Source organism: Rhinopithecus bieti, unplaced genomic scaffold (assembly GCF_001698545.2).
Source record: "Rhinopithecus bieti isolate Rb0 unplaced genomic scaffold, ASM169854v2 scaffold_26424, whole genome shotgun sequence".
NCBI lineage: Eukaryota > Metazoa > Chordata > Mammalia > Primates > Cercopithecidae > Rhinopithecus > Rhinopithecus bieti.
The window spans coordinates 165,952-192,187 of record NW_016811744.1 but is presented as its reverse complement, the minus strand read 5'-3'; the positions used below and the strand labels follow the sequence as shown (position 1 = coordinate 192,187).

General features: G+C 42.4%; 1 protein-coding gene across 6 annotated transcripts in view; it reads right to left on the bottom strand.

The window, feature by feature from the left end:
- Positions 1-5,023: 5,023 nt before the first annotated feature.
- The window catches only part of HECW1 (HECT, C2 and WW domain containing E3 ubiquitin protein ligase 1), a 172,902-nt gene continuing 151,689 nt past the window's right edge, over positions 5,024-26,236 (bottom strand). For 2 of the 6 annotated variants that reach the window (XM_017894936.1, XM_017894938.1), the window contains 4 exons: positions 18,153-18,299; positions 16,336-16,450; positions 13,897-14,095; positions 5,323-6,848 (listed from right to left, as the gene is read on the bottom strand). In XM_017894936.1, the coding sequence (XP_017750425.1) occupies positions 6,737-6,848; positions 13,897-14,095; positions 16,336-16,450; positions 18,153-18,299 (573 nt within the window). In that variant the 3' untranslated portion in view covers positions 5,323-6,736. Of the gene's footprint in view, positions 6,849-7,885; positions 10,150-12,226; positions 12,720-13,896; positions 14,096-16,335; positions 16,451-18,152; positions 18,300-26,236 lie in introns of those variants that run through there. The other 4 variants (XM_017894933.1, XM_017894934.1, XM_017894935.1 and 1 more) reach the window with 3 other exon arrangements.

Here is a 26,236-nt window from a genome sequence, read left to right as displayed (position 1 = left end):
ACTGCCACTGACCCCTGTGTCTGGCACAAGACCCAACATGTAACAAGTATTCAATAAATGGTTACTTGAATGAGGTGGTGTGTGGTTGAGTGCTCAGGCCCTGGAGCTGGCTCCTTGTTCTCAAATCTTGGCTACATTGTTTACTAACTGTGTGTCTTTGGGCAAGTTAATTAACTTCTCTATGCATTTTTTTTTTTCTTTTTCAGCTTAAAAGAGGGCTATACAGGTAGCTATTTCATAAGATGATACATAAAAGGCATGTCAGAATTTATGACTGTTCCTATTACTGCTGGAGGCTCTTAGGGAAGGAGGATGTTACAGATTGAATCACATCCTCCAAAGAAGATATAATGTAGCCCTAACTTCACCCAGTATCTCAAATGTGATTCTATTTCTTTATTTGGAGGTAAGGTCTTTACAGAACTAATCAAGTTAAAGTGAGGTCATTAGGGTTAGCCCTAATCCAATATGATGATGTCCTCATAAAAAGGAAAAATGTGGACACACACACACACACACACACACACACAGTCACACAAAGATGAAGGTAGAGATCTACAAGCCAAGGAATGCGAAATACTGCAAGAAAACCACTGGAAACTAGGAGAGTGGGGTGGAGCAGATGCTTTCTCACAGCCCTCAGAAGAAACCAGCCCCCGACACCTTGATCTCAAACTACTAGCCTTGTTTAAGCCACCCAACTTGGGGTTCTTTGTTCTGGCAGCCTTAGCAAACTTGCACAGAGGGGCCGTGGAAACCAGCAGCCCACATCCTTCTTTGGTGACTGCACACTGGCCGTGGATTCCTGGCATCCAGTTGTATTCTTTGAGCTTCCATCTCTTCTGCATACCTCATGCTCCTGGCACATTTTTGAATGGTTATGCCAGGTCCAGGAGCCCAGGACCCCACAGGATATTTTGTGACAAGGCAGTAGTCTTCAAGATAAAACTCGGTGACCTTGACATCAACTATTCTATTCTCAGATCTCCAAGGTAAACCTGTTGGACAAAAGTGTCTAAGCCTATTCCCAGTCATAAATGTGATATGTAATTCCTGCAGCGCTGATAAAGGTTAGCCTGATCCTCCATAACTCCCTTCACTTATTCTTGTAGAGAGCCATCCTCTAAACTGTGTCTGGAGCACAAGCTATGTGTGTCACTTTTCCCCTTACAGTACATAATTAACGAGCTGTCAGCATATTAATTGGAAAAGTTTGGCCATAGAAATCAGGAGACCTGGCCGAGTGTGGTGTCTCACACCTGTAATCCCAGCACTTTGGGAGGCCAAGGAGGTGGATCACTTGAGATCAGGAGTTTGAGACCAGCCTGACAGAGATGGGGTTTCGCCTGACATAGCTGGGCATGGTGGTGCACACCTGTAATCCCAGATACTTGGGAGGCTGAGGTAGGAGAATTGCTTGAACCCGGGAGGGGAGGCTGTAGTGAGCCAAGATCACGCCATTGCATTCTGGCCTGGGCAACAACAGTGAAACTCAGTCTCAAAATAACTAACAACTAACTAACTAACTAACTAACTAACTAACTAACTAACTAAAAGAAATCAGGAGACTTGAAGTCCAATCTTGATTTCAGAGTAAGATTAAAGCAGAATACTATACGCCTCACTATAAATGATGATCTAGTTCAGATTTTCTCTTTATGCCTTAGAAGAAAAGTGATTTTCAGTTAGAATAAATCTGAAGTCAGCCCAGCACGTGTAGAAAAACCGCAGTATCAGCTGGGCGTGGTGGCTCATGTCTGTAATCCCAGTACTTTGGGAGGCTAAGGCAGGTGGATCACCTAAGGTCGGGAGTTCGAGACCAGCCTGACCAATATGGAGGAAACCAGTCTCTACTAAAAATACAAAATTAGCCGAGCGTGGTGATGCATGCCTGTAATCCCAGCTACTCGGGAGGCTGAGACAGGAGAATTGCTTGAACCTGGGAAGCAGAGGTTGCAATGAGCCGAGATTGCACCATTGCACTCCAGCCTGGCCAACAAGAGCAAAGCTCCATCTCATAGTAATAACAATATAATAATAATAAAAGAAAAATGCAATACAAGATGCCTCTCTGTCTCCAAATCAGTCCGTCAGGTTTTTCCTTCTCCCAGTCCTCCCCACACTTTTTCTAATAATAGAATATTTTCTTTCTAAAGAATAAATCAACTTCTGACCACCCAGTAAGAGCCACATGGTTTGTCTTTTAGAGGCTTGGAAGGAGATCATGCTGTTTTCATCTTGGGAGTCTGTGATACGAGCCATAGGACACAATATGTTTGCCTAGTGGTAACCCTTGTCCTGGGATGACACTAGGTGTTAGGCTGTAGCCTGAAGCTTTCAAAGAAGCATCTCCATAGCTAGGAATGTATATAAACCAGTGCACAACTGGTTTACATAAAGGGCACTTAAAAAAATGCTGCCCGTGTGGTTTGTTTAGGGTTCTTATAGGTATACACAAGGAACTTGCTACAAAAGCTCTCCTCTTTATTCATGAATTTGTGAGCACATATTATGCTTTTTTGGTAGATAATATTTTTCTTGGGACTTTAAAAAAATCATAGCAGCTGGTAGCCTTCTGTGTTGTCTTATTGCTTACATCCAGTGAGAGCATAAGGCAGGATACAGATTGTTATGTGTTGTCCTAGACTCCCGTTTGCAATAAGGAGCATACACAATGCCATACCAAAGTGAGTTTATTGACATTCCTTGAAGATGGTGTGATGGAAGAGAAAGCGCGGCCTGAGTATCACGTGACATTTCTCTTGTTGATGTAAGCAAAATCAGCCCAGTAACGTGGACTTCTCCTGCTATTGACTAGAACAGACTTTTGAACAAAATTGTTGTAGACATTTCCTTAGATAAATTGGAAGCTGCAGGAAGTAGGCTAAAGGAACAATATTTACTCTATATACTACCTCTAGGCACCTTTTTTTCTATTAGAACAAAGGGACTACGTGTCGCTAACAGGAAAATAACACTTTCTCTTTTGGACCATTTATGATGGCTGGAACATCCATCCCAGATTTTTATGATATAGTATTGCAGTAGTTTTAATAATGAACACTGAAGTACGTAATAATAATAATAATAATAAAGCACCACATTTGTTATGTAAAGTTCTAACTACTTTCATTTGAAAGTGTTTCATCTTGACTGGGAAAATATTTGTGGTAATTGAGAAATTTCTGAACCCAAATTTTGGACACATGGTTTGACACATGGACTGACAATGTGATGGATGTAATATTAAAACTATCCTGGAAAACTCAGCCATTGGCTTGCCACACAAATATACTTACTGTTCAAGGACATATGGTCATGTATTAAAAGAAAATTTAGGTCTTGCATGTTTAACGTCTGCTCCCCCAAATCATATGTCTCTTTTTCTTAATTTTTTTCACCACTCTCTCGGCATCTTCACAACCTCCAGTAATTTATATACATAAGAAATTACAAAGAGTTCAGTAGATTTAGAATACTTCTCCTGACCCCACAGAGTCAATTTCCATTTCTAGGATTATCATCTTCACACTGTAGAATAAAACATTTGTGATATCCATGGAATTATTATTGTAACACTTTATAGATTTTAAAAGCATTTTCGAAGGTTGTAACATAAATCTTCTCTTATTTATTGCTCTTGTTTGTCCCCTGATTAAAGGTGTTATACTCTTACTAAAACCAAATCTAAAAGATCTTGTTTTAGGGAGATTGTGGCTTATAAATTTATAAGTGATTAATTTTGCAATTTGCCTCCATGGAGAAAACTCATGCTTAAAAAAAAATTACAGGTGGTAACAAATAGATCTGTCTGCCGAACTATATAATTTAGGGTGGTTTACACCTCCACGTAAGTGAAATTTAGTTCTATAGCTATTTCATTTCATATACACATTGAATGAAAAATTATATATAATTTAAACATCAGCCTTATAAATAAGGTAAACATGAATTTCCATAACTTGTTTCTGTGTTCCTCTTCTCTTTGTTTTTCCTCCTTAAGGATTCTATGCAAGATTGCAATAAAGTATTACAAGCTTCATCTTCTTTCTGGTGACCGTGACATCAGCATTTCTTCATGAAATTTTGCATTTTTGTGAAATAATGTTCCTGTTATGCTTTGTGGGATAGATCTAGAGCTGTGACATCAGCAGTGCTGGTGGATAAGGAAACGTTAGTTGAAAAATCATGTATGCCAAAGTTACCTATCTATATATAATTTCTGAGATACTGCATTCTTTTTGTATATGGTTAGAATAGATATTAATTAATCTAATTAATAGATTAATTAGTTATTTATATAAATTGTAAAGCTCTCCAGGAGCCGGTCCATCTTGTAAACAGCTTTCTCCCTTTCCAATGCCTGACAAATAATGTAAGTACTAGAAAGAGACTGCTTGAATTAATGAGTATTTACATATGTATAATACCAAGTTCTAAAGATAAAAGATGCCCCTATATTAGAGATGCTGTTGCAAGAGTTAGAATAAGGGTATGGTTCAATTATTTGCATAGTCCTTATGTTCTGATTTCATAAATAAAATAATAGCTCCATTGGAATCCATTATTTTTCAGATGCTGAATGTGTACTGAATTTTACATATCCCTCAAATTCTTTATCATATAACTTACACATTCCATCCTGTCTCAGTAAATTCTTTTTAGACAATAAAAGGCTAAATTTCTATAATGTATACTCCTTGATTGACACCGGACACATTGCTGCAAAGGGTGCTGGGCATTGTAGGTACTTCTTACTAAAAGAATGCTTCTATTTTTATTTATTTATTTTTGAGATGGAGTCTCCTTCAGTCACCCAGGCTGGAGTGCACAATCTTGGCTCACTGCAACCTCTGCTTCTCGGGTTCAAGCGATTCTCCTTCCTCAGCCTCCCAAGTAGCTGGGACTACCAGTGTGTGCCATCACACCTGGCTAATTTTTGCATTTTTAGTAGAGATGCGGGTTTCACCATGTTGGTCAGGCTTGTCTCGAACTCCTGACCTCAAGTGATCTCCCCATCTTGGCCTCCCAAAGTGCTGGGATTACAGGCATGAGCCACAGCTCCCGGCTGGAATGCTTTAGAGTGTAGGAAACACAAATAACACAGTGTCCAGACACAAACTGGTATAATGAGCCAATAGGCTTGGCTTCATAGGAAATTCACTTTGTCTTATATTTCTCCCTTGTTTTAATATGGAAAACAATAATGTGACATTTAAACAGTCGGGTCTCTTGAGCTCTTCTTTTCCCAGTGAAGAAAACACTTTCATTTATGACCTATTTCAGACAATATGGATAACAACGTTAGAAAAATAGCAAATGACCATTATGGTTGGGTTTATTTCAAATGTAATTGAGAGGTTAGGCTGTCTTTGGAGCCTGCAACTGTTTTTCTGACAACATGAAGTTTTCTGAGATATGTTTTCACTGAATGCTAAAAGAAATTGGATATTTATTTTGACACAAATCAACGTGCCTTTGGGGTGTTATGTTTCTGCCCCAGGAGGATTACTATGGGTGAAGCAGAAGTACTGTGTTGCCCTTGATCCCTAACAAGCACCATCACTCTCTGCAGCTTCCTAGTGTGGTCCCGATGGACAATCGAATGTAAAGGAACTTGAACTCCATGATTAAGAAAGGAAAAGGAAAAAAGAAAACGTGAAAAAAACCAATATCAAAGTTTAAAAAAAGAAGGGTTTGTCTGCCAAGCAAACAAAAGTCATGGCTTTAACAAAAGTCATGGTATCATCTACACATTTTTTTTCCTTTATGAAGAACTGTGGCTAGACTAAACAAAATAGAATAGTACAGAACTCAGGGATTCAAACCAAGATAATATGTCCTTCTTCCCTTTCTCCAGTTGGCATTGCCACATTCTACACAAGACAATGGGGGCTGAAGCCTCATTCTTCATGCTACATCAATCAAGAAGGTTTCTTTTTTGGACATGTGCACAAGTTTGTCCTTCTTGTGGTGTGAGTATTCACTAGGAATGCTCCCCCTCCTAAACTTCTCTTGAGTTGAGCCCACAATCCCCGCAACCATTGGGATGCATTGCATCGCATAGCAGCAGGTGTTTTCTTGCTGTTGTTAATCGTTGGGAGTGTCATATTTGCACCGTGTGTCTAGGCTAGTTCCGGCTGATGGGACTGGTGCCACATGTGAATCATGAGTTGAATGTATAAAAATTTCAGCTTTGCCACTGTTGTCCTTTGGATGGATATTATGCACAGGGGAAAGTAGATAGGAAAACAAAGAGTTGATCAGCTCCTAGTTCTGGAGTTGGTTGTTAGAAATTATAAAAAATGGTGGCTCTGCTCAGAAGACATGGGCATATAAAAGCTTGGAGTGCTTAACGCTCACATTTTCCCTTAAATGATAGAAATGGAAGTAAACATTTATTACCATTTGGTCAAGTGTAGCTTAACTTGCATTCATATTTCATTGTTAGTAATGGAGGTATGTGGAGATATACACAGACCTTGAGACAGCTGTTTTTTTTAATATTGCATACAGGCTAGCAGTTCATTGAAAACAGAGGAGAGAAGCCTGAAGGTTAGATCTTAGAAGAAGGCAGTTCTTCATGCACAGCTTTTGTCAATCCTGATTTGGTTTGAAAATAAAAATCATGGAATACCAAAATCAAAGGAGAGTTGATTAAGGGAAAGGGAAAAGGGATCATCCCAGGAAGGGTGATGTCACTGGCCAGGAAAATGTCAGGCGAGGTTCCATGTCCTCACTCAAGTCCAAAGGTGCTGGTTTCCTCTACTGCTGTTAACAGCTTTTCATACAACATGGAGTACGAGGGATACGGTGGAAGATCCAGTCGGTTGAAGCATGTGTGTGCCCTGAATGGGGAGAAGAGATCGGTGAGAGTGTTTGTTTCGATACAACTGGTTCTGGATCTGTGACTGTCTGAAGTTGTGATTCCAAAGGGAATCAAAAGTGAGCAGGACTGTGATTCAGGCCCACCATAAAACATTGCACAGTAAAGAGCCATATTCCTCTAGAATGAATAGACCGGTGGAAGGAATGGAATAACTAAAAATGGGTTGTTTGCATTTGCAAGCAAACCAACTACACTAGAATGACACTAGCAAACTGATTATAAACTCTATGGTATCAGCCTGATTTGCAATTGAGTTATACATTTTGATGTGGTTGATGAAGGAGGCAGAAATATAATTAGTATTGAAGGATTATATTCCTAAGTCTTCTTGTCCAGCTCTGATTTCTGAGCCTCTGTGAATCACATGCATCTATTTAGAGGAACCTGAGATGGCCTGGAATTCTGAGATCCAGTTCTCCATTCAAGTCAAGTGTGCGCTGGAGACAAGTCTGACTCCTCTACCCCAGTAGAACCCACAGAACCTAAAGCCGAAGTGCTGCATTTCCAAGAAAAGCTGCCCATGTGAGCCAGTCCTCCCTGGATGCCTGGAGAGTCTTGGCACCCAGGGTTCTATTTTGCTTCATGTGCTTCCTCCTGCATGGCCAGCGTCTGCCTTAGACAAGGAATGTCTTCCTCGCCAGAGGCTAACACCTGGACCTGGAAGACTCATGTGGGTCTCCAGTAGTGGGTACAAGAAGCCCAGCACACATAGATTTCCTGCTGTGGAGCCTTGAATCACCTGACTAGCTGCTCCCTGCCAGTAGTTCTTTGTTTCTACAGAAACTTTGGCTGATGCCGAGCCTGTACCATAGTAGGGAGAAAGGTGGATGGGTGCAGGTGAAAGTTCATTTCCTGCCTTTTCCTCCCTAAGAGTGGTGTGTTGCAATGGTGTTTTGAGACACCAACCAGCACAGAAAAGGGCATTCTAAAATCAAATCAAATCAAATCAAATCAAATCACAAAACAAACATACAAAGAAACAAACAAAACTAAACTCTCTTCATTAGAGTTTTATTTGGGATATTAAACTCTTCTTTTCATTACAAGATCCCTAGGGGACTTGTGTATTATTCACACCTTTGTTTTAAAGTATATAAATCAGAGTATCAGATCACTGCCCAGGCTGATGCAGCACTCAGGTTATGGGGGGAGATCATTTTGGGAATGAGGAAGATGGGAAGAGGAAAGAGGGAAGGTGGGGCTTCCTGCCCAGCGAGAATCTAGGGAGGATGCTGGTATTTTCGTTTGCCCAGCACCCATTCCTCCTCCTGGCAGTCCTTGGGGAACTATCCCTAACCCCTACCTCCCTCCTCCCTGTCCCATCCCCGCTCAAGCTCCAAAGGCAGGCATAGGGTAGTAGAGTGTCTGGTCTTAGGCCTTAAAGACATAACAGGGAAGAAACATACGAATAGAGATTAGCAGAATTCTTAGACTATTATCTAAGATTCATACAGGCCTTCCTTTACTTTAAAAGAAAATAATTGAAATACTTTATCTAGATGTAAATATTTGAGTGAAAGGGAACTCAATAAATCGAGTAGGATGATTACAGTGATTTCTCTCTATGTTAAAAAGATTGCAACGAACTAGAACATACATTGCGCTATGGCTAAACAGGCGAAGTAGGGCAGAGAAATCCCAAGCATGCTTTTGGAACTAGCTGAATTAGCCAGGGGCGAGATAGGAGCAGGCACCATCTTCGTAGTTTTCTTGCTCTGGTCATTTTAACTGGCACTCATGAGTGGAAATATTACAGAAAAAAAAATCATCTTTACAAATTAGTTGGAACCAAATTAATTCTGTAAAAGATCATTTCTGGGAGTAAACAGAAAGCATTGGTGAATAGCACCTAGTCTGAACACCCACGGTTTCCTTACTAGTTGTTTTTATTGCATTTATTTAGAGCCTTGGTGAACTCCCTTAGTTTGTCATCTAGAATGAATGAACACAATCAAATCATGATCCAATTCAGCATTCCTAAGAGCTCGCCATCCTCCAGGTGTGGTTCTGACAGCACCGAGTGCCGCTTACCTCATTCCCGTGCACCAAACCAAGCATTGCCTGGTGGTGTGGGGCAGTGGACAGCAAGAAATCAGGGCTTGGAAGACCTCTATGCTGACCCCAGTCTAGCCACTTACCAGCTTTATGACCCTGGAAAAGTCAGTTAATCTTCCTGAGCCTCAGTTTTCTCACTTGTAAAGTGGGGATAATAATATATGCTGCGTGCACCTCAGAGAGTTATGGGGAGGATCAACGCTAGAACACACGTAAATGCGTTTTGTAACCTGTGAGTCATCATTTAAACATAAGATTCTCTTAATAATGCAACCATGATTGTGATAATGATTTGGGGAACCGTGTCATACTTGTGGCAACTGAAGGCTCTGGGGTTTTGCACATGACCTACTGGCAGGTGACTCACTCTCTTCTCACACTTGGTACGACGGATGTTTTGGAGATCCGCACAGGTCTTTCAGTTGTGTCGAATTCCACGCCATTAATGTCAAGCTAGGGTTCCAGCATTTTGAGATAATTTTGGATTGGGTTGTGCCAATCCCTGTATTGTTTATCCTTCTAACTGTGTCATCTACACAGCTGATCTCCCTGTCTCCTCTATTTTTTCCATGTTATAGATTGAAATGTTAACCAACACAGGGCCAAAGAAAGTCTTGCTCCTCTCTACTAGAGACCACTTTAAGGTTGGCTAGAAACACACAAAAGAGGCAGCAGTCACTCCTCTTTGCTGCCAATTGTTCGGTCGGTTATGTAAGTTGTGTCTTCCCTTCATGCCAGTCTTCTTCTACTGCCTAACTATAGCCTTGTTCTCTTCAGATAGGCCTTGCTCTCTTCCCTGCTAAATTTACTTTTTCAAGTTTGTCAGTAACCTCCTGATCCCTAAATCCAGAAGCTATACGCTACTCCCTCCTGCTCCAGCTCTTTAAAAACATTTGACAGCTCTTCCTCTAGAACATCTTCCTCCTTGGCTTCTCTTTGGTTTCTCAATAGCTGCCATTTTCTCTGCTGAGCTCCCTGATGGCACCCTCAGGCCTCCTTTGTAGGTCCTCTTCTGGCCTTAGGTACTAGAGAGCAGCATTTTTCAGCTTGGCACGATTCATTTTTCAAACTGGATAACTCTTTGTTGTGGGAGTTGTTTTGTGCATTGTGAGATATTTAGCAGCATCTTTGGCTTCTACTCAATAGACACCAGTAGTACCCCTTCCCCTCAACCAAACATGTCTCCAGATATTGTCAACTGCCTCCTGTGGGGAAAGAGGGGTAGAGTCACCTTCCCTAGCCCCACCTCGAGAACCATTGCTACAGAGTAAACCAACTCCTAACTTAACCAGGCCTCCAACTCCACCCTGGGCCTGGGCTCAGTTTACATCTGCAGTGAAACATGTTCATATTAGAATTTCGTTTGCAACTTTTAGGCCAGTTAATTGCCCATGACTCATAGCTTTGATATCCCTGGTCCCTGTCCCAAAGGTAAACCCAAAGATTCTCCCCTCTCCTTTATTCTATCTCCACACTGCCCAGTGCTACTTTGACTCTGACCTAGCTTCTGTGCTTCTCTTTCCTTCCAAACCTTTCCTCTGTCCTCCTTTGAGCTCTTGTTCAAAGTAAAGAAACTTTGCCACCTCCTTAAGCTCTTTCCAGATGCTGCCTCCAGGTCCTAGTGTCCCCTTTCCAGTCCTCATGGGTGGAAACTGCTCACTGCCCCACACGCTCTGACGTGGATGGACATTCTTCACACTCCCTGCTGTCAGTTCCATGTCATGACTTTGCAAACCTTGGTCAGTTTCCATTTCTTTGAATCTCATGTCATTTAAATAATTTATTTTTAAAACCATAGGTTTTGGCTGGCATTTCATTTTAATGAAATAGGATAGAGTAGAAAATAGATTTTATTGCAGATAATAAGGGTAAAGTGCTGTTTTGAGGAACTTGAGTTTCAGATATACACACACATACGTGCAAATGAGTACATGTCCTGAGTTGTGATATAAAAGGCATTTCTTTCTATGGACTATGGTTTAAAAAGCTTGAAAATCAGTGATCTAGATAGATCTTTGGTTCCTTCTGATCCTCTGAACTTCTAACTTATCATAATTATTATCTGGCACTTTGCTTAAGTCTTCTTTTCCATTTCAAGTCCTCCTACCAGACTGTGTGGCAACTAAGTCCACAGGGCTGACAGGGTGAACACCCAAGCCCCCAGTTCCTTGACCTCAACTCCAGTGACGGTCCTGCCTCTCATCTGCTTCAACTATGAAATTATATCCTAGAAGGCCCTACCCTCAAAGTCATTTCTCCTGACCCTCACACATCTTTTAGCAGGCAGGGACTTGGATTGACACAAAGGTTTTAGGTAGCCTGGGCTATGACCAGGTTTTGCTGTGGCGGTGTCTGGCGCTCTCATCTGGGAAGCCAGTTGCCTTTCCTTTCTGCAGAGTGAAGACCTGAGGAAAGAGCGGAAGGCCGCCTCTCCCAGAGTGCAGGCCACATGCACTGTGGCTCGCAGTACCTGGGAAGCCCATGCCACCCGGGGTCTGCTTTGCTTCCTGCCTGCTCAGGGGTTCCTGCCACCTGCCATGGCCAGGCCAGGTCTCCAGAAACTGGAGACAGTTTCTGGAAGTCAGAGGTTCTTTCCTTCTATCCACACATAGATGACATTTTTTTACGTTCTTGGATCTTCAGACACTGTCCAAGGGAGACTGGACAGGGGTCACTATTCGGGGGTTATTTTCAGTGTCCTCTTAGAGGCATTTGCTTCTTGTCCCAAGAAGAGGTCCCTGTTTCCCCAAGAAACCATCTCTGGGGCTTGTGGTGCAGCAGCCCTCTTAGGGGTGCCTTGGTCCAGATATGAAGAACCTGTTCATAAGCCCAGTGTCTGCCTTAGAAGTTCTCTGTGTGGGTTAATAATATTAATGTATATTTCAAAGCTTCCAAAGCAAATACAGAAATTACATTCAATCTGTGACCCCAGATAACAGAGGCAATGACTCCCATTTCCTAAATAATAGAGACTCCTCAGCACAGTCTTTTCTTTTTTCTTTCTTCTTCTTCTTCTTTTTTTTTTTTTTAATTTAATTTGATACAGGGTCTCACTCTGTTGCCCAGCTGGAGTATGGTGGTGCAATCACAGCTCACTGCAGCCTCGGCCTCCTGGGCTCAAGAGATCCTCCTGCCTCAGCTTCCCAAGTAGCTGGGACTAAGGGTGCACGCCACCATGCCCAGCTAAGTTTTTAAATGTTTTGTAGAGATGAGGTCTTGTCATGTTGCCCAGGTTGATCTTGAACTCCTGGGCTCAAGCAATCCACCTGCCTTAGCCTCCCACAGTGCTAGGATTACAGGCGTGAGCCACTGCGCTCAGCCAGCAGGGTCTTTTGTTTGTGGCTCACCAAACTCTTTCTCAACTGCATCCCTGTGATGATGTTCCGGGCATCTTACCCTCTGCACTGGCCGGCTGCACCTTCCTGAACATGTGCTGCCATTCCCTGCTCTCAGACCTTGCATGTGCTATTGCTACAGCCTGGAAGTCCCCTTCTCCCTATTCCTCATCTCCTAATGTTCCCCTAAATGCCAGTTTCTTTGTGGCATGTTCTCTAGGCAACTCGATTAGGAGTCTCTGTTTCACACTCTTGCAGCATGCTGCTCTTCACCCTGTGCTCCTCTGATTCTACCTTGTGCTGTGATTAGTTACTATCAGGCCGTGTTCTCCCTAGATTGCAGGTTCCCACGGGCAGGTGTGTGGTTGTAGCTCAGCCCCTCCTCAAGCTGCATGCTGTAGGGGTAGGCTCTCATCAGTGATGACTCAAGCTGCATTTCTCTAAAATAAAAGCAAGATGTTTCCAAATAACTATATTATTGAAATCTATCATTCAACTTAACAAATGGAAATTCTGCCTTTTTAGTCTGCTTTTCTTGCCAGACTTAAATTCACTAGGTTTAGCTATTGGTGGAGCCATGCAAACAAGACAGACCCTTGGAGCTGAGGGTCTGCTGAACAGCGTGGGTGAAGCCAGGGCTGAAGCCTGCACCAGGGTGTTCAGCTGTCATTAACCAGCTGGGGCACGCCCACAAATGCTGACTGACACCAGGCGAATTGTCCTTGGGGAAAATCTGGGAACGCTAGATGAAAGCTATAGTCCAGTAAATCCTTCTGCAATAAGGATTTAGCAAAAGTGTCTGGGTGGCCATGTAGAAATAGAGCTGAGTTAAATGCGAAGCTTCTTTATAATTAGAATGTATCCTATTAACAAAAGATAATAGGGGTCAATCTTTTCTTCTGTCTGTTGCAGCAGTGTTTCTCACTACAGCGCTATGCACCACTGTCTCTTCAGTGCTTCCCGATTAGGAATGCACTACCCAAAGTGGCATAGAAAGGATTCAGGAAGTGCTGGGATTAAAACTCACAGTGCAGGGAATTTCTTCTGTAAAACTGCCTGGAGCCCCAGTGTCTTCTTTTCCACATTTATCCCACAATAGATGCGCTTTCTAAATAGAAGTCACCATAGAGACCCAGAGATACATGTGGTCTCATCCCCACATGTTTTAAAACTTGGTAGGAAAAATCCGACACATCACGAATATATAATGATCCTATGAAGTATTAAGAGATATGCTGCAGAAGTACCGATACGATGCTCGAGGGGTTACTTCCAGGTTCCAGCTTTTTAATATTAATGTCCTTGCCTCTGCCCTCTCCTGTGTGAGACATTCATCTTTAAATTAAGTTGGGCTGTGAGAGCATCCCACGACTGACACATGGACCAAGATATTACAGCTGAAATACCATCAGTCATCAAACCCTCCCTAAGAATAATATAGCCTCAATCCAAGTCTCAGAGCTACCTCACCTTCACCTTTCCCTAATAACTGCCATGACAATACTTTGGGTGACCAGAAAGAATTCCATCCCAAAGGATGGTCACTCAAAATCAAATAACAAAGTATACTTTGCCCTCTTCAGCAGGTTTCCCCGAAGGCTGGCAGGAGCTCTGTACCTGGGGAGAGAGGTAATTTTCCCCCATTTCTCTATGCAGAAGCGCCGAAGCCCATTGCTCCCACGGAGGGCTGCGAAGCCTTCGTAGGGTACGCTGGATGTTCCCGTGACAAACTGCAGTAATCTCAGCCTCTGCTCATTATTGAAGCGCTCCACTGCGGCCCAGAACCAGCGGATCACAAGATGCCCATCGTGGTAACCTGCACAAGGCAAAGGGAGGGAGGAAGACAGGATGCGGAGAAAAGAGGAAGGGGTGAGGAGGGGGAGAGAGATCAAACACATCAGGTATGATAGGAACGGAATCGCGGATTTTGATCTGATTTCTCTCGTGATGGCCTTTAGAGAGGTCTAAAACAATTTGTGCAACTAGGTCAAGTTTTAGAACAAGAGTAGATTTAGAAAATAATCATTTTATAAAAGGACTTTATGTCCTGAGGGATGTTCTCAGAGATGTCTGCTTTTTATTTAAACAACTGGGACTCCACTTAAAATGCCCCTGCCTGACATAGGTGTAGATAAGGAGTAGAAGGGCCTGGTAGAGACCAAGGGGCCCATGAACACAATATTGCATCATGTTTCCTTTGTTCTGCTGTCTTAGCTCTTGGCAACCACATACCACGGGAGAGTCTAGGACTTACCAGTCTAGGCTGGAGGTGAACAGCCAGTTTGGTGAACAGGAGATCCCAGGCTCTCCCCTTGAGCAGCTGCTCTCATGCCAGCCCTGGGTGGATACATGCTGGGCCCATGGATTAAGTACTGGGTCCCTCTCACAGTTAACTGGGGAGACCATGCTTGGATATATCAATTAAATGATTTGCCATTGACTGCAAATGCAAGAGGCATTCAGAGAGAGAAGAAATCCATGTGTGCCAAGGTAGAAGCAAAGAAAGCTTCAGAAAGGAAGTGAAGCTACGAGCAGCGTGTGAAGGGCTTGTGCAAGTGGAGGGAAGGAGGAGGGTATTCCTGGCAGGAAAAATAAAGAATAACAAGAACGAGGAGGAAATATGCAGGCAACTGTAAGCCACTGGAGTAGAGGTGTGTCTGGTGAAGGCAGGAAGGAATATTTCTGGGGGTGTTATGGGGCCCTAACAGTCAGGCAGAGACTTTTTTTTTGAGATAGAATCTCGCTCTGTTGCCCAGGCTGGAGAGCAGTGGCACAATCTCGGCTCATTGCAACCTCTGCCTCCTGGGTTCAAGGGAACCTACTGTCTCAGCCTCTTGAGTAGCTGGTTCTACAGGCATATGCCACCATACCTGGCTAATTTTTGTATTTTTTTTAGAGGTGGGGTTTCACCAGGCTGGTCTTGAACTTGTGAGTTCAAGCAATCTGCCTGCCTCGGCCTTCCGAAGTGCTGGGATTAAAAGCAGGAGCCACCATGCCCAGCAAGGCAGACAGCGGTTTTCATACTCTACCAGTTTTATAATATAAGAGGCTTTGCGGGGCTGAGTGTACTGGGGACATGAGGGAGGCTGAGGTGATGCCCCTAGCTCACTCTCTACTGTATTGATGGATTTCTCTGTGGTATTTTAAATGAAGAGTTTTGAGGCTAACAAAACCCTTCAAATCTAGAAGTCATAAGGAACTTGTTTTGTGGGTAGGGAAGTGGCCCAATGAAAGCAATGTTTCAGGAAGACAGGTCTGGCAGTGTGCAAGGTGAGTAGTTAGGAGGGGTTAGACATTAGCTTTAGTAACGGCCACGGTTAGAACTGTGTTGTGGCAAACTAGGATTGAGGCAGAGAGGGCTCCAATTCTGTAGGAAATGAGACACCCTTCCCTGGAGGCACGCATGCTGCTCAGGAGCTGGGTCCTGGATGGAATGTTCTCTGTAAGCCTCTATATCAAGTTAGGCCAGAGACTCCACCAATGTGAGAAGGATGTCGCCTGAAGGAAAGTTCAGGTTGGGAGTTGGAGAAAGGCATGTACAAACTCCTGCTTTGTACTGAAGTAAGGCCAAGCTTTTCGTAGTCTTCAAAAAGTGACGAATTATTTATACATGCAACGGAATGTTATTTGGCTATAAAAAGAAATAAAATAATGAAACATGCTACATACAACATGGATGAACTTCAAGTAGGTTAAGTCAAAGAAGCCAGACACAAAAGACCACATTTTGTATGATTCTATTTATATGACGCATCCAGAATAGGCAAATCCATTGAGACAGAAGGCAGATCGATGGTTGCCAGGGGTTGGGGGAAGGGGGCGTAGGAGTGAGAGCAACTGCTTAATGGGTACAGGGTTTCCTTTTGGGGTGATGAAAATATTCTGCAAGTAGCTAGAGGTAATGGTTGCACAACACTGTGAATGTACTAAATGCCACTGACTTGTTCGCTTTAGTCAATTTTATGTTATGTCAATTTCACCTCAACAAAACAATCTTTTGGAAAGTGCTCAGTTCTATTTGTGATAATTATATCATCACAGCTTCTGCCCACTTACCTCCCCGGTACTCGGTGTTATTCCGCCAGTCATTTAGGTCGATTTCCGCGGTGCCAGCTATGACCAGCTCCAGTTCCCTGGCATCAAACACGGACACCAGCCTCGAGTCTACAACCTGAAATGCAGGTTAGGCTTCAGTATCCAGGTCCAAACATGTGGAAAGGCTATGTTCATTATTATATTTATGTGGGTTAAACTGGGAAACTCACCATCACTGGCAATACTTTTTTTCAGTCTGCAATCATTTTTAACTCAGAAATTATTGCTATGATCTGAATGTTTATATCCTTTTCCTTCCCCAAATTCATATGTTGAAACCTTTACCCCGGAGGGAATTGTATTAGGAGGTGGGGACTTTGGGGGGTGATTCGATCACGAGAGCTTCACGCTTTTATTAAACAGGCCCAAGAGATACCTTGTATCCCTTCCTTCACATGAAGACACAGGGAGAAGGTACCATCTATGAACCAGAAGGTGGCCCCTTAGCAGACACCAAATCTGCTGGTACCTTGATCTTGGACTTCTCAGCCTCCAAAACTGTGAGAAATAAATGACTGTTGCTGTAAGTCACCCATCTCACAGTATTTTGTTACAGCAGCTCAAAGGATGATTATTGACTTAAATATTTTAGAACACAAGCCTTCATAAGCAGGGAACAGAAAAAAGAATCCCATGCTCCACCCCTAATGCTCCCTCTCAGAATGATTTTGTAAACAAATCTGACTTGACTTTCTGCAGTCACATTGAAATTTTCAAATAACATTGCATTTTAAAGGCAAAAAGTCCACATCACTTTGAAGGACATAGTAGCTATTAGTATTACTATTTCACTTAAAATGTAGTCTTTCACATGCAATTATGACTTATTTCCTAAAATTTAGCATTTGTATTAAAACGACTGCATTTTCCATCCCTTCTCAAACCATGACCCTAAGATTAAAAGCCTCATGCTCACTGGACTGAGCTAGCTGGGTGCAAATTTGTCTTTTCCTTCCCGTCTTCTCTCACTTCTTTCCTCCCTCCTTAGATATCTGGGAAGACTTGTTTTGTTAGGGTTCTGCATTCCGAAGAGAAGGTATCGAGATATCTGGGAAGACTTAGATATCTGGGAAGACTTGTTTTGTTAGGGTTCTGCATTCTGACTTTGCATCTCGGGTCAAATGTACCAGGCACAACTGAGGTCCTGTGGTGGAACCTCCTTTAATCAAACCAGAGGTGGACGAGACCATGGCCAGTGCACTATTCCATTCTGGCAGGGAAGGAGAGTCTTCCATGACCCAAGACCTGAGAAAACATTTATAGCCTCTGGTTTTTAAACTGGAGAACTTCAAGGATGTCATAGGATGTCTAGCGGCCCTCCCTGTCTTCCTCATTTACCACTCAGCATAGATTACGTGGCACAACGTGATGCTATAATGAAATAAAATTATAGCGATAGTGGACAATATCCCTCGATACCTTCTCTTCACTTATTTTTGTTTTGTTGAATGAAAGGAAACACCACCTGCACATATCGCGAAGAGATGCTAGATGTTTTCACATCTGGCACACCAGGGTCACATGCCAGTTGTTTGAAAGCATTTTTCACCAATAAGAGTTGAGTTTCCCAGAGAACTATGACCCCTCAGCCCTCCACCCCAAGAAGGTCCTCAGTACTCCCTGGTGAGGAGCACTTGCTGAGCCTTGACTGCCCGCCTTGACTCTCTCTGTCTGTTCTCACCACTTGAGCTGCTGCTCCCCCAGGGAGCCTGGAGGATGAGGCCCCATGAAGCAGCGCCCTGGCCACAGCTTGCCTTCCCCAGGCCACCGGGCCTCACCTCGTAGAAGCCGCGCACCAGCGCCTCGGTCTGCTGTACCACGCCGCGTTCCACCCGCCACTTCACCATGCGCTCAATGTACTCCTTCTTGTTCTTCTCCGTCACCTGTGTGTTGGCTCCTCCAGACTTCAACTCCCTTTCCGTGACCTTGTAGGAAAACAGAAATATTGCGATGCTTGTCAGTTCAGCTTATCTCTCAGGGAGATGCTTGTCAGTTCAGCTTATCTCTCAGGGAGGCACACCTGTATACCAAAAGTCCTCTACAGGGCATTATTCGGCATTATTACCCCTGGAGTCTTTTTTCCTTTCTCAAGGTCACTAAAAAGGCTCTGGCTGTTTTAAGCAGATTGGAACACAGTGGTGCAATCATAGCTTATTGCAGCCCTGCATTCCTGGGGGCAAGTGATCCTCCTGCCTCAGCCTCCTAAGATGGGATCACAGAGTCGCCACTCTGCCTGGTTAATGTTTTTTTTCTTCTTCTTCCTTCTTTCTTCTTTCTTCTTCTTCTTGTTTTTTTTTTTTTGGTAGAATGTGGTCTATGTTGCCCAGGCTAGTCTTGAACTCCTGGCCTTAAGTGATCCTCCCAACTCCGAAGTATTGGGATTACAGGCGTGAGACACTGCACCTGACCTCTAAACAGATTGTTAAGCACCTTGGAAGGGCTACAGTTTTTGTTCTATACAGAGGAAACAAGGTTCCTATACTCAAGAGGCATAATGGAAATAAAAGGAAAATGTGCTAGGCTGTCCCCAATGGTGAAGCTGAATGTCTCAACGCTACAATCACATACTTGATGCCCCCAAATCTCAATGACAGCAAATTCTTAACAGCCATCAGCTTCCACTCCCACAGCTGGCCAGAAGACAGTAGACTTCTGGCAGAGGGTGGGGTATAATATTACACAGCCAGGGCAGCCTGATCCTGGCAAGGGAACCAGAAGCACGTAGGCACACACAGCAAATGGCGCTGCCACTTGTGTGATGATGCATGTTTTGTTAGGACATGCTTGAGTCATCAGGGAAGACTATGATCTGTGTGCCATCTTTCCACAGGCAAGAAGGTAGATAACATACTAGACATTAAAAAAAATCAAAATGTGTTCATGTATGAAGGGGGTAATCTTCAGTCATCTTAAATTCACTTAAGCGTTCACTGAAATGCTCAATGCTGCAAGACAAATGAGGCATCACTGGATTAGTTACTGGTTTAAGGAAAAAAATACTTGTATGTTTGGCACTTGTGGACACATGTACCTAAACAAAACAGTCCATAAGTAATCTGATGGTTACCTTTTCTTTTATCACTTAGGTGATCAGCGCTAATTATAAAATATTGGCTAACGATAAAATACTTGTTACCACCCAGCATCCATATTCTTTGGGATGTCTGATTTTTAGCTGCCCAGTTAAAGACTTTATTTTCCAACCTCCTTCACAGCTAGGTGTGGCATGTAAGTAAATTCTGTCCAATGGGATGAAAGCAGAAGTGTTTGGAACCGTCAGGAGGCCTCCTTGAAGGGATGGGCTGTGTGTTCCTTTGTCCTGCTGCATTGAACACAGTCGTGATGGTTGGGATGCTGTACTCATCTGGGCTAAGAGTGCGGGGCGCCTATCCTAGTGATAGCAGTGGGGAGACCTGGAAGGAGCTTGATCCCTGAGGATTTTATCAAACAGCGCTTTTTTTGTTTTTGTTTTGAGACAGGGTCTCACTCTGTCACCCAGGCTGGAGGGCAGTAGTACAATCTTAGCTCTCTGCAAGCTCTCTCTCCCAGGCTCAAGCGATTCTCCCACTTCAGCCTCCCAAGTAACTGGGACTACAGGCACATGCCACCACACCTGACTAATTTTTTTTATTTTTAGTACAGACAGGATTTTGCCATGTTGGTCAGGTTGGTCTTGAGCTCCTGGCCTCAAGCGATCTACCCGCCTTGGCTTCCCAAAGTGCTGGGATTATAGGCATGAACCACCACACTCAGCCTAAACAGGGCTTTTATGTGAGAAAAAAAAAAGCTTCTATTAATTTCAACAGGGTCATTTTTGGCTTCCTCACTAGTAGCTGAATCTAATCCTAAAGCCTATGGTGTCTTTCACCTGCATCCGTCTGCTCTCCACTATCTAACAACTTGACAAAAGAAGGGCTGCAATTCAATCTTCTAAAACCACTCATTGTTCTTGGTGACCTCCTTTTGAAAAGAAATGGGATAAACTTTAAACAGGTATACAGGTGACCCTTGAGCAACATGGATTTGAACTGCATGGGTCCACTTGTACATGGATTTTTTTCAATAAATATATTGGAAATTTTTTTGGAGACTTACAACAATTTGAAAAAACTTGCAGATGGCCTGCATACCTAGAAAATTAATAGAAACTTTTTTAAAATGAAAAAAAGAGTTAGAAATGTCATGAGTCCATAAAATATATGTAGATAGTAGTCTATTTTTATCATTTACTAACACAAAATGTACACAAATCTATTATTAAAAAGTTAAAATTTATGAAAACTTACACACACACTTAGAGCCTGTACATGGTGCCACTGGCAGTTGAGAGAAAAGCAAACTAACATAAAAATGCAGCATTAAATCACAACTGCATAAAATTAACTGTAGTACATACTGTACTATTGTAATAATTTTGTAGCCACTTCCTGTTGTTTTTGCGATGAGCTCAAGTGTTGCTGATGAACAGCCTCTCTCCAGTAAACTGTGTATCACAGTAAAAAGTGATCTCTCTTGTTTACTGCATATCTTCCACTGTGTTTAAGTGCAATACTGTGAACTTTGAATAACATCATGGGACCCATACGAAGGGCCACTAATGATGCTGGCAGTAATCCCAAAAAGCAGAGAAAAATCATGATATTACAAGGGAAAATTGAACTGCTTGATAGGCACCATAGATTGAGGTCTGCAGATGTGGTTTCCCATCTTTTCGAAACAAATGAATCTAGCACAGGGACCATTGTAAAAAAAGAAAAGGAAATTCATGAAGCCATCACTGCAGCTATGACAGCAGGTGTGAAAACCTGGCACTTTTTGTGGAGTACCTTTTTATATCATATTGAAAATACAGCTTTTTTTTTTTCTCTGAGACAGAGTCTCGCTCTGTTGCCAGGCTGGAATGCAGTGGTGCAATCCCAGCTCGGTGCAATCTCTGCCTCCCGGGTTCAAGTGATTCTCCTGCCTCAGCCTCCGAGTAGCTGAGATTATAGGCACGTGTCACCATGCCCAGCTAATTTTTGTATTTTTAGTAGAGATGGGGTTTCACTATGTTGGCCAGGATGGTATTGATCTCTTGACCTTGTGATCCACCCGCCTTGGCCTCCCAAAGTGCTGGGATTACAGGCATGAGCCACTGTACTCGGCTGAAAACATAGCTTTTATGTGAGTGCAGTATTGCTTGAACAATGGCATACCTATAGACTCTAATATGATTCCAGAAAAAGCAAAATCATTATATGATAACTGAAAGCAAAAGGAAGGTGAAGGATCTAAAGTTGGAAAATTTAATGCCAGCAAAGGATGGTTTGATAATTTTAGAAACAAGTTTGGCTGAAAAAAATGTCAAGATAAGAAGAGAAGGCCAGGCGTGGTGGCTCAAGCCTGTAATCCCAGCACTTTGGGAGGCTGAGATGGGCGGATCATGAGGTCAGGAGATCAAGACCATCCTGGCTTACACGGTGAAACCCTGTCTCTACTAAAAATACAAAAAAACTAGCCGGGCGAGGTGGTGGGTGCCTGTAGTCCCAGCTACTCGGGAGGCTGAGGCAGGAGAATGGCGTAAACCTGGGAGGTGGAGCTTGCAGCGAGCTGAGATCCGGCCACTGCACTCCAGCCTGGGTGACAGAGCGAGACTCTGTCTCAAAAAAAAAAAAAGAAAAAGAAGAAGAGAAGCAGCTCGTGCTGACCAAAAGGCAGCAGATGAATTCCCAGACACCATTAAGAAAATCACTGAGGAGAAAAGATACCTGCCTGTACAGGTTTTTAATGCAGGTGAAAGTGCCCTGTTCTGGAAAAAAAGCACCACAAAGGACCTTTATTAGTAAGGAAGACAAGTAAGAACCAGGATTTAGGGCAGGAATTGACAGGCTAACTCTACTGTTTTGTGCAAACACATTTGGATTTATGATCAAGATTGCCCTTATCCATTAAAGCTTTAACCCCTGAGCCTTGAAGAGAAAAGATAACACCAGCTGACAACAAGAAGGCCTGGATAATGAGAACGTCTCTTCTAGATTGGTTCTGTCAGTGCTTTGTTCCCGAAGTTAGGAAGTACCTTGCCAATAAGGGACTGCCTTTTAAAGTTTTTTTGATATTGGACAGTGCCCTTGGCCACCCAGAACCCCCTGAGTTCAACACCAAGGCATCAAAGTGGTCTACTTGCCCCCCAAAACAACATCTCTAATTCAGTCTTTAGATCAAGAGTCATAGGACCTTTAAGTCTCATTACACAGGGCACTCTATGGAAAGGATGTCAACACTATGGATGACTTCAATAGAGAGAACATTGTGAAATTCTGGAAAAGTTATGCCACTGAAGATGTTATAGAAAAAGCCATGAAAGTCATCAAGCCCCAAACAATAAATTTCTGCTGGAGAAAACTGTGTCCACATGTTATGCATAACCTCCCAGGATTTATGACAGAGCCAATCAAGGAAATCATGAAAGAGACTGTAGATATAGCAAAAAAAAAAAAAAAAAAAAAAGTTGGGGGTAAAGGGTTTCAAGATATGGATCTTGGAGAAATTCAAGAGCTGATAGATACCATGCCAGAGGAACTAAAAGAAGATGACTTGATGGGGATGAGTGCTTCTGAACCAGTGCCAGGTGATGAGGAAGAAGATCTAGAAGAAGCAGTGCCAGAAAACAAATCGATGTTAGACAATCTGGCAGAAGGGTTCTGATTGTTTGAGACTGCTTTTGACTTCTTTTATGATAATGAACCTTTCTAGATATGGGCACTGAAACTAAAGCAAAGGATTGGTAGAAGAAGGATTGGTACTATATAGACACATATTTAGAGAAACGAAAATACAAAAACAACAGAAATTACAATGTATTTCCACAAAGTTACACCCAGTGTGCCTGCCTCTCCTGCCCCCTCTTCCACCTCTTCCACCCCTGAGACAATAAGACCAAACCCTCATTTCCTGCTCCTCTTCACCCTATTCAAAGTGAAGACAACCTTTATGATGATCCACTTCCATTCAATGAATAGAAAATATATTTTCTCTTCCTTATCATGTTCTTTTTTTTTTTTTTTTTTTTTTTTTTTTTTTTTTTTTGAGAGGGAGTCTCGCTCTGTCACCCAGGCTGGAGTGCAGTGGCCGGCTCTCAGCTCACTGCAAGCTCCGCCTCCCGGGTTCACGCCATTCTCCTGTCTCAGCCTCCCGAGTAGCTGGGACTACAGGCGCCCGCCTCGTCGCCCGGCTAGTTTTTTGTATTTTTTAGTAGAGACGGGGTTTCACCGTATTAGCCAGGATGGTCTCGATCTCCTGACCTCATGATCCGCCCGTCTCGGCCTCCCAAAGTGCTGGGATTACAGGCTTGAGCCACCGCGCCCGGCCCTTATCATGTTCTTAATAACATTCTCTTTTCTCTGGCATTCCTTATTGTAAGAAGACAGTTTATAATACCTATAACCTATAAAATATTTGTTAATTGACCATTTTTATTATTAATAAGACTTCTAGTTAACAGTAGGCTACAAGTATTTAAGTTTTTGGAGAATCAAAAGTTATACATGAATTTTCAACTCTCCAGGAGTCAGCCCCCTAACCCTTGCATTTTGAAGGGTCGACTGTACGTTATTCTAGATCTACAACACATCCTTATTTTTATCACTGGGAACATTTAAGCTTTTTTTCTAAGTTGTCGAGTTCCTACACTTTACACTAGAGGATCGTTCTTTTGTATCTTCAACTTTATTCTTTCCTCTAATTATATGCATTCAGTTATTTGTAGCTGACTTTGTTTTCTTGAATATATAGTACATGACCATGGAATAAAATTCAAGTGGTATAGAAGGCCATAAAATGAAAAGTATGTTTTTCTCCCACTTAACCTCCCAGCCGTGCATTCTCCCTTTCTGGAAACAGTCATCTCTACTTCCCTTCCAGGGAGATTCTATGCATATGCTGGAGAATGTATATATTTCAATTTAAAAAATTTTTAGAGATGGGGTCTTGCTATGTTGCCCAGGCTGGTCTTGAACTCCTGCCTTCAAGAGATCCTCCCACCTCCACCTCCCACAGTGCTGGGATTACAGGCGTGAGTCACTGTGCCTGACCAATATAAACTCTTTTTCCCTGTAAACAGTAGGGTGTTTTACACACTGTTCTTCACTGTCTTTTTTTCTTAAAAATATATCTTAGAAATTTTCATGACAATTTAGACCTGTGTTTTTCTTTCTTAATTGTTGTTAGTGTACCTGTTTATTGCTCATGATTATATGTGAATTGAGGGGCTGAGGTGTCCTCTTGCTTTTTAATAACCCCACATGATTTCACTACTCCACTTAGTAAATGTGTCATTTATTTAACCAGTGCTCTACTGATGGACATTTAGACTGTTACAGATATTTTTCAACTATCAACAAGGCTGTGATGAAGACCCTAATGTATTAGTAATTTTAATTAGGTGTTAATGTATCAGTAGGACAGATTTCTAGACATGTGTGCTGAGTCAAAGGCATGTGATTTAAAATATGAACCGATATCACCAAAGAGCCTTTCATAGAGAGTGAATCAAACTTCCACCTACAATGGACAGGAGGGTCTGTTTCTCTACACCATCCCAAAATACTGCTACAGTTCTAATTCTTGACATTCTAATAAGGGAAAATGGTATCTCACTATAGCATTAATTTATTTTAAAAAATTGTAAATGAGATTATCTCCTTGTCTTTCCTTTTCTGGGAACTATCTATTTATATTCTTTGTGACTTTTCTATTAGGTTGTTGACTGATAATTTCATATTGATCTGTGGGATCTCTTCTGATATTGAAAGAGATAGTCTTTATGTTATATATTAAACATTATGTCGCTTTCAGTTTGCCATGCAGAAATTTAAAAATAATATTTGACTATGTAAGATGACTTTTATGACTTTGAGAGTTTGTGTCATATCTGTATCAGCATTCTTTAGTGCAAGATTAAAGATAAAAATTATCTCTTTTTTCCTTTTTTTTAAATTTAAATTTTTACAGACAGGTTTCTGATCCAGCTGGAATTTATTTAGTGTAATGAGTTAGGTTAGGAATCTAACTTAAAACTTTTACAGATGGCTACCCAGTTGTCTTAATATAATTTGTTAAGTAATTGTGTGTATTTTACAAATTTACCCTCTACAATTAGGCGTATGTGAAAGATGGGTTAAAAGTAGTCATGCACAGAGAACAGCGTATTTTGCCTGTTCAATGAGTACATGGCAGGAAAGTTAAATGAGTAGCTTTTATTTTATTTATTTATTTATTTTGAGATGGAGTTTTGGTCTTGTCACCCAGGCTGGAGTGCAATGACGTGATCTCGGCTCACTGTAACTGCCACCTCCCAGGTTCAAAAGATTCTCCTGTCTCAGCCTCCCAAGAAGCTGGGATTACAGGTGTCCACCACCATGCCCAGCTAATTTTTGTATTTTTAATAGAGTCGGGGTTTCACTGTGTTGGCCAGGCTGTTCTTGAACTCCTGACCTCAGGTGATCTGCCCACTTCAGCCTCCCAAAGTGCTGGCATTACAGGCGTGAGCCACCATGCCCAGCCATGAGTAGCATATTCTTGAACATATTTAAATGTGCTCTCCAGAGTTGTAGAAAGAAATATTTTTTTTTCCTCAAGTATGTAACAGCATTCTTCAGAGGCATGTTTTTACAGAGGAAATACAACAGAATGTTGATGTTTCCAGGACCTATCCAAGATTCTTGACTGGGATGTGGGTGCTCGGTGGCCTGCAGTGTTCCTTCATTCTCATGCAGCGACCCAGTGCACTGTCCACATTGATGTGAGGCACCTCTGAAGCATTCTGACTTAACCATCACAACAACTCTGTTACGAATTACGGTATGTCACAGGCTTTAGGTCTAGA